This window comes from Drosophila mauritiana, chromosome X (genome assembly GCF_004382145.1).
Source record: "Drosophila mauritiana strain mau12 chromosome X, ASM438214v1, whole genome shotgun sequence".
NCBI lineage: Eukaryota > Metazoa > Arthropoda > Insecta > Diptera > Drosophilidae > Drosophila > Drosophila mauritiana.
Window position 1 is genome coordinate 20,698,725 of NC_046672.1, and position 9,162 is coordinate 20,707,886.

The window sequence follows — 9,162 nt, forward strand, 5'->3', positions numbered from 1 at the left end:
AATATAACGCATACGTACTGTGTGACTGCATGTGCGACCGAGCATGTATAAATTGTAAATCAATAAATAAACGAAAAAACAAGAATCGAACGGGGCTCACGCAAAAATCGTGAATAAATAAAGCGGGCAAAGTGACGCACAGAACACTGCACGAAAAATGCACCAGAAAGGGTTAAGGCAGCAGAGGGTTAAGGGCAGAAATACGCATATACATATATAGGTTTTTTCTCTTTTTTTGGTGGGAAGTGGGGCTAACGCTGAACTGGCATATTGTTATTGCTATTGTTCCTGTGCAGCGGCCCATTGTTTATTTGATTTTGTATTTGGTGTATCGCGCGGAGCGCAGCGATAAAAATGCTGCTAAAGTATAAATTATGCCAATATAAGTTGGAAAATGCGCGAGATCGCAGCAACAACATGGGCATAAGCGAGAAAAAGCGACACCCAAAGTTAAGCGAGGGCGGCCAAAACAATTGGCTTTAAGATGCTCATGGCTTAAAGCAATAAAATACTTCTCCATTGAAATACAAGTCAAGCTTAAATAAAATTTTTAAAATATTTACTGAAATATTCATTAAATATGCTCTTTGTCATATAGTTGAATAATAATAATCCTAATTTTCAGCCCAGTTAGACAGCGCTTAATATTTGGTAGCGACCCTCGTGCAAAACAATGGCCAGGAGACAATGTAGCCAAAGCGATAAAGGGCCATATTCCCAATACACACACAAGTACAATTCCGTATCGGTATGTGTTTTTTCGGTTGGGTATTGGTGGCCATTCGGGTCACGCTCAAAAAATGCGCATAATTGGCAAATTTAGAGTAAAATTGCTTGACAAATATGCAAAAAATGTATAACACACAAAAGGGGCGCCAGCACGGGACAGCCAACACTTTAAAGACGAACCCCTGCCAGAAATTTGAGCGCTTCAGCAAAGTGAATTAAAGTGAAACAAAACCTATGTGAGTTAATGAGCATGCTCTAAGTATCCTTTAACGATTACAACTACGGGTATATATCAGTGCAGGGATCCACTATAGCCGGAGTTTGAGTTCCATTATAGTCGACTTTCCCGACTATAAGATACCCGTTACTGAGCTAGTCCAAGTGTGACCAACAATTTTCAACATTTTTAAGTAATATCGGTAGAAATTGGGTTGTTTGCCAAATCGATAGAAATTTATAAGACTAATAGAAATATACAAAATTATAAAACATTTTTCACAAATATGGGCGCGGCAGTTTTGTGCGGTTTGTGGGCGTGGCAACATGGATCAACAAACTTGCACTGCTAAAAGTTAAATTATTGTTCTGACATGGAACCTTTTCCAGTAAGTCAACGAACCGGTTCGCAAGCTAGAACCTTATCACCCGGAACCAAAGCCTTATGATATAGATTCACTGCCCTGGTATTATTTATCATGATTAATCTAGCCTGAACATTAATTTATTGTCTTAATCAAAACACTTACACGCGTGATTTCCCGACCTTGCTTATCTCTCAAGTGCAAACAAAACGGCAATCTTTTCATTTTCAACGATAGTGATTTACGGAATTTGTGCAAATATATACCGTAGCATTTAAATGAAAGATCCAACCTTTAACACTTCCAATTTGCAATAATTAAAAATATCATAAATAAAACGAGTTTTTATTTATACATTGTTAAATTTATATAAAAAAAAATTGCTTTATATTCTAGGTTTAATTAGCAAACTCATTTCCTTGCTTAATATTCTTAGACATCAGAGTGCTTTTTGATCCAGTCCTTAAAGTAAAAGACCCTGGCATATCCGTCCGGGTAGCTGGACCCGCACCCGTCCACGACGAATCCGGCCACGCCCACCAGTTGGTTGTTATATATGGCCGGACCACCGGAGTCGCCATTGCAGGCACCATTGTCCACCTTGTGGAGCAGGCACAGCTCACCCTCAAATCCGAAATCGATCAGCTCCTCACACTGCTGCCTGGTTATCGACTTCAGAGTGTTGTACTGCAGATAGCGAGGCAAGTCTCCCTGGTGCTTGATCCTTCCCCAGCCGGAAATTACGACATCTACATCCGCCGGCGTATCCGCAGTGGGTAGATCGATGGGCTGAATGCTCGCAGACAGGATCAGTGGGGTCTCTAATCGCAGCAGGGCCACGTCGTTAAGGAAGTTGCCGTACTCCTCGTGGACAATCACCTCGGCCACCTGGACAAGAACTCCACCGCTGAATCGATCGTTGGAACCCGCTCGAATGGTGAAACGCTCCGCAGCAATTGGCGTAATCACATGATTCGCGTCCTCGTTGGACACACAATGGGCGGCGGTTAAGATGTAGGTTCTTGTCAGAATTGAACCACCACAGCTGTGGGAACCGGTGTTCCTTAGGGAGACCTGGTGGGGAAACTGATTTTTCACCGCATCCTCACCGCCCACCACTCGACCGTTCAGTTTACCAGGCGCCGACTGGACGGGAAGCACCAAGAACAGCAGAAAGCTGCCGAGCAAAATCGCTGCTTTGCCGATTGTCATTTTTCCAAATGGTCAATGCCCAAGTTGGCGAAGCCTCTTATATTTGTACACCCGGTAATTTAACCTTCTGATTTGCAACAGACACTATCTTATCCGTATCTTATCGCGTGAGATTTATTTTATAGGTGCTTTAATGTGTATAAATCTAATCGAGGAGTCGTGGCGATTTAATATTATGTCATTGCTAATTGTTTTATAGCTCTTTGGCCTATCTCGTGATCAAATCTAAAGAAGTTACTTTTTTCGACCAGTTTTGAAAACATAGTCATCAATGAAACATATTCCAAATATCGCACTGTCAATTGGGGGAATGTATCTTATAGCATTGATTCGTGAATGTGTGGCTATATGGCTAGGTGGAATATATATTTTAATATCTCTCCCCATCGTATTCGGCTTTTCAAGAATCAAAGAATAAAGATTGTCAAGTGAAATCATTAAAAACCAATGTATAAGCAAGAATATGTCCAGAAGAAGCCAGATATTAAAAAATGTGTTAAAAAAATTTGTTTTCCCTGCTTTGAAGTTTTATATCTCAGAATCTTTGCTGCAGAGTATTTTTGCGCATTTTTTCATAATGTTTGGTGATTAATATAATTTATTTAAGAATATTACTATGTATTCGCTAGATTAGACGGCTTCAATAGGTTTTGTTAGCTAATAATTAAAAAAAATGCATTTAATACTGAGAATTATATACTAGAATATTTTTTTCATGTTCTACATTTATGCCATGATGTTTCCCGACTTTTATACGACACACCCAAAACGCATGCATATATTTGGTCTTAGCTAATTTCAAATCCTGCTAATATTGATTAAATGATAGTAAGAAAGCTCTAGTCCGGGTTCCTCGACTACCAGATACCGATTGTTTCGCTAGTGGGAGTGCGAACGAGAAATTGCCTATAGAAATTGAAAAAAAATAAGAATATATTAATTCCAAAGTGTGGGCGTGTCAGTTTTGAGCGGATTGTGGGCGTTAGACGGACTTGGCCAGATCGACTCGGAAAAGATCTTTTCTACCTGTTACATACGTTTCAATGAATCTTTTACAATCCGAGCAACGGATATAAGAAATGCAAAAGTGGCCAAAAGAAATAGAAAAGATTATTTTCGAATCGGTGTCAATTGAAAAACAATTCAGAAAATTGAAGACGGGTCCAATTCCTTTTCCTTTATCGGATGGCGCTGTCAAATAAATTATACAATCACCAATTCACGAACTCTGCCTGGATGTTAGATAATTCATAAAAAGTGGCTTCTACACACAAAGTGGTGCGTAAAAAAATCATAGAATAAACCCGATTTTTTCCAGCTTTTAAGATAATTTTAAGCATTTGCTAAGAAGCAAACTATTAAAATGAAAACTTTATTGATAGTCAACTCAAAATATTCTAATTATCGTTCAGAAGTTATTTAAATGAAATTCCCGCACTTCAGCAATGCCATTATTTCACATCCGAGTTATTTTTGATCCATGCGTTGTGATAGTACACCCTGGCATATCCATCTGGAAAGCTGGTTCCACAGGCAGACCACACGAACCCGGCCACGCCCACCACTTGGTTGTTATATACGGCCGGACCACCAGAGTCCCCATTGCACGCTCCATTATCGGCCTCGTGGATCAGGCACAACTCGCTCTGGACTCCCCAGCCGATCAGATCGTCACACCTCTCCAAGGAAATGGACTTTAGAGTGTTGTATTGCAGATAGCGAGGCAAGTCTCCCTGGTGCTTGATCCTTCCCCAGCCGGAAATTACGACATCTACATCCGCCGGCGTATCCGCAGTGGGTAGATCGATGGGCTGAATGCTCGCGGACAGGATCAGTGGGGTCTCTAATCGCAGCAGGGCCACGTCGTTAAGGAAGTTGCCGTACTCCTCGTGGACAATCACCTCGGCCACCTGGACAAGGACTCCACCGCTGAATCGATCGTTGGAACCCGCTCGAATGGTGAAACGCTCCGCAGCAATTGGAATGTGATTGCCATTTGAGTCCTGATTGGTTACACAATGGGCGGCGGTTAAGATGTAGTTCCTGGACAGAATCGAACCTCCACAGCTGTGGGAGCCGGCGTTCCTCAGGGACACCTGGTGGGGAAACTGATTTTTCACGGCATCCTCGCCGCCCACCACACGGCCGTTCAGGCTACCAGGTGCCGACTGTACGGGCAGTGCCAACAGAAGCAAACAGCTACCGAGCAAAATCGCTGCCTTAACGGATCTCATTTTCCAAATTGGCAAGCCCCAAAGAGGGGTACCTTCTTATATAGAATGGCGGTTTACTTAATTTATAACACCTCCATTATCTGTACTTAACCAATATGTGTTCTTCCAATCTAAAATAAATGCTTTTGTATAAGTCGAACGCAAAATTGTCCAATGGGCAAACAAATTTAAAAAAAGTTTTTGAGAATTGATTTCCGTAAATAGAATTTCTCTTTTGATATTTCCCAACCATATTTTTAAAATGCCTTTGTTGCTATCTCTGAGTAGTGAATATATTTACTTCTTTGTTCATTCACATTTTGACCCCTTATCTTAGCTTGCGGCTAAGCCTGTAATATCTTATCGATCTATTTTGGCTTTATGTGGGGAAAATCAAATCTTATCGAAACTCTCAACTATCACGGAGCTTCGGCCAGATAAGCTTGACTTATCATGATGGGGCAATCCAGTCCATAGTTTGACCAAAGACACTAGAATAACAAGATGCTTAACGCCATACAATTTTTTGGCACGCGATTTTTTGGCCGTGGCTCTAAAGGTGGCTCTAAAGGTGGCTCTAGAGGTGGCTCTAGGCTCTCTCGAGTTTTTGTTCGAGAGAGAATGAGCGGAGAGCGCTACAGCAAACAGCTCTTTTCTACGCATACAGTGATAGCAGACAACTGTATGTGTGCACACGTATGCTCATGCATTGTAAAATTGACAAAATATGCCCTTCACCTTAGAAGTTCGTTGACTTTAAATCTATATTATTTTTGATCAATTGGCACCAAGTACAAAATTCTTGTTTTGCGTTGCCTTAACGTTATAATTATTTAAAATTAGCATAGAAATAGTAATAGCCGAATCTATGTACATAATATAACAAAATAAATTTTGAAAATAATTGTCATTAGAGTATTCAGCTTGCGGCGTGTGAAAAATTACGATTATTGTTTTTACTCACACAAGCAAGCAAATTCCATTTTTAGATTTTGAACACTCTCACTTTTACGCGAGCAGAGAGAAGGCAATTTTGGCCGTCACCAAAAAGTGGCTGCATAGTGCAAAACCAATGCCAACAACCCATTTTCCAAAAGTCCGTAATACTACGTTTTGCTGACGTCATATGTTAGTATAAGATTATTATTTAGGGAGTTAAACCAGGCTGTTGCTGAATTGTTTCAATATTGTTGTATTATTTTTGTGGTTATTATTTGTAAAATTATTTAATATGCGATCACTATCACGAAATCAGTTGATTTTTGCTTGGACTATAAAGAGCATTCGAAATTTGAGAAATCCCTATACGAAAATTAGTTAATTAAATTTAAGGGGCGGAGCCACGACCGACATTTTTGGGATTCTCATAGATATGGTCTACTGTAAGTCAATGCAACAAAATCATAATGTATATATCTTACTCCTTTCCGGAGTTACCAACTAAAAAAGAGATAATGCTATAGTCGAGTTTCCCCGACTATCAGATACCCGTTACTCAGCTAGTGAATGCGAAGCCGAAATTTCATTATTTCTCTGGGATATCGATAGATATTGGGGAATAAAAAAAGAATAAAATGAAAAAAAAATTTGGTCGTGGAGTGTGCGTTTAAAAAAATTATTTGCAAATCGATAGAAATTTACAAGACTAAAAAATGTAAAAAAAAATATAAACACGTTTTCCAAAAGGGTGGGTGTGGCAGTTTTGGGCGGTTTGTGGGCGTTCGAGTGGGCGTGGCAACATGGGTCAACAAACTTGCGCTGCGTCATCTGAATTCTCCAGAATCTGAATGCTGAATCTCAACCTTCTAGCATTTATATTGTTCCTGATATCTCGACGTTCATACGGACAGACGGACATGACAAAATCCACTCGGCTACTAATCCTGATCAGGAATATATATATGTATATATATATATATATATATATATGCAACGCCCACAATTTTTGGTAATATTAAAGATATGAACTTGTGTAACCCAATACAAAAACAAAATAAATATTTGTCTCCACCTTGAAGATATTTATTTTCGCCACAACAAGGTATTCGGACTATAGTGCAATTCATGTCCGTTATGCATCTACTTATTATATTTTTGGATTGCAGATCAATCACTCGCTCTCTATCTATCCGCTCTCCCCTCCCTATCCCTTTTCAGGGTCATCGTCAGTTTAGGTATTAAGCTTAGCCATAACTTCAACATCCATCTCAGGGTCAGCCTCGGCAAGAACCTCAATCCCATCATTTCAACCTCAGCCATATCATCATCCTCAGTATTAGTGTTAAGGTCAGCCTCCTCCATAACTTCAATCTCAGCTTCAGCCATAGGGCCAGCCTCGGCCAAAACATCAACTACCGTATTAGGGTCATCTTCGGCCAAAACTTCAACCTCTGCCAGAGGGTTAACCTCGGCCATAACTTCAACTTCCATATTGGGGTCAGCCTCGGCCAAAACTTCAACCTCTGCCAGAGGGTAAGCCTCGCCCATAACTCCAAACTCCGTATTAGGGTCAACCTCGTCCATAACTTCCATCTCCATATTGGGGTCAGCCTCTGCCAAAACTTCAAACTCCGTATTAGGGTCAGCCTCTGCAGTAACTTGAACCTCAGCCTCAGCCGTATACTCACCATGAACGGTAACTTCAGCCATAGTCGGAGCTATTTCTCCAAGAGTAGCCTCAACCTGAACAGAGTTGTTACGTTGTGGTGCTGGCGCATTCCGAACGCGATTCCGGTTATTCCTGCGATTCAATCTCGCCGGTGGGGAGTATGGAACCACACGATTGCGTAATTTCTTGAAAATGATCATATTGTTCATCTTTCTGATAAATGCTTAAAACACAAGAACACTTGAAAGAACACTTATTTTCGATGTCGACTCCAAATAGAAACTGGTTCGATGGAGCCCTTTGCATTGATTTCATCGCCTACTATCGTATCTATAGTAATGTTTATAGTTTCATTAAGTTTCTTTCCCTAGCGTTTCAGAATGTTGGTATGTATTTGAGATATATAAAGGTCCCTGATTATATAAAGGTCCTTCTGTTAGGAAAACGTTCCGATGTTACTTCAAACCCAACAAACAAGTGCCAGTGTTTGTTCTTAAATTAAAGTTTTCCTAAAGTAAAGGTTATGAGATTATGAGAGTCTTACACATACAAAGTCCTCAGACTGATGGTGGGAAAGTCTTTTCAGGCTAATGCATTTAATTATACCACGTACATTATTTTCCCCCAAATAAAATTGTTTCTAGCGCCTCAGCTCATATTTGAGCCCATCGATCGCCCAAAGACCCTAGAATAACAAGATGCGTAACGCCATAAGATATTTTTGCACACGATTATTTAGGGCTAGCCCAAGAGCTTGTTCCAGGCTCTTTAGAATTTTTGTTCAAGAACCAGAGAGCGGAGAGCTCTACAGCCAGCTCTCTTCTACGCATACAGTGACAGCCGACAACTGTATGTGTACACACGTATGCTCATGAATTGAAAATTTTACAAAATATGCCCTTTACTTTAGTTCTTGGACTTTAAATCTATATTATTTTTTATCAATTGCCTTAACGTTATTATTATTTAAATAAAGCTTAGAAATGGTAATAGCCGAATCTATGTACATCACAAAATAAATTTCGAAAATGGCTTTATATTAGAATACTTGTCATTAGGCTATTCAGCTTGCGACGTGAGAAAAATTAATAAGGCAGTGATTGTTAAGTGCTTGTGTCCGCACTTCGTGCCTACAGATATGACTTTTGCAATAAACAGTTTTAATATTTTTATTTATTTTATTAATTTTTATTTTCTACTACGTATTATTATTTTTTATGAATTATTATTATGGAATATTATTATTTTTATTATTTATTAATAAAATTATTATTTTTTTATGAAATTAAAAAATAATTTTTATTTTTATGAAATATTTATTTCTCAATGTAATGTCTTCTTTTTGGAAAATTTATGTTTATTTAGTATACTTATTGAGTCATTTGACTTAATATGATGTATGTAAATGAACCATTTTTATTATTTAAAATGCGCATTATATTCAGCTTTTTTTATCTATATTAATTATTATTTTAGTTCATCATATTGCTACGAAATTGGCTGCAACTCCAAATATGTAAATTCGTTTCTTCGATCAGAATTGATTTCGGCCCGAAAATCGTCTTCTAGCACAACACGCAGACATATACGCGTTCTCGTCTCTTGTTTTTACTCACACAAGCAAGCAAATTCTATTTTTAGATTTCTTACGCTCTCAGCGTAAGCGAGCGGAAAGAGAGCAAATTTGGCCTTCACCAAAACAGTGGCTGCATAGTGCCAAACCAATGTATGGCCGTTACGCATTTGTTATTCTATTGTTTTTCGTTTGACCTTGTGAGTCGATTGGAAAGATGCATACTTTGCGGCATAGAAGTCTTTT

The 9,162-nt window shown here is 39.1% G+C and overlaps 3 protein-coding genes across 3 annotated transcripts; all 3 read right to left on the minus strand.

The window, feature by feature from the left end:
* Positions 1-1,639: 1,639 nt before the first annotated feature.
* On the minus strand, positions 1,640-2,524 carry LOC117147441 (serine protease SP24D). The gene has a single exon (XM_033314322.1). It carries the CDS (start codon positions 2,520-2,522, stop codon positions 1,743-1,745), a length of 780 nt encoding a protein of 259 aa, XP_033170213.1. The 5' UTR covers positions 2,523-2,524; the 3' UTR covers positions 1,640-1,742.
* A 1,385-nt stretch (positions 2,525-3,909) lies between these two features.
* LOC117147670 (serine protease SP24D) lies at positions 3,910-4,756 on the minus strand. Its single transcript, XM_033314646.1, has one exon. The coding sequence runs from the start codon at positions 4,754-4,756 to the stop codon at positions 3,974-3,976; it is 783 nt and encodes a 260-aa protein (XP_033170537.1). The 3' UTR covers positions 3,910-3,973.
* A 1,996-nt stretch (positions 4,757-6,752) lies between these two features.
* LOC117147869 (magnetosome-associated protein MamJ-like) lies at positions 6,753-7,601 on the minus strand. The gene is made up of 2 exons (XM_033314947.1): positions 7,363-7,601; positions 6,753-7,296 (listed from the first exon to the last, which is right to left on the minus strand). The coding sequence occupies exons 1-2, from the start codon at positions 7,550-7,552 to the stop codon at positions 6,857-6,859; spliced, it is 630 nt and encodes a 209-aa protein (XP_033170838.1). The 5' UTR covers positions 7,553-7,601; the 3' UTR covers positions 6,753-6,856.
* Positions 7,602-9,162: the final 1,561 nt, after the last annotated feature.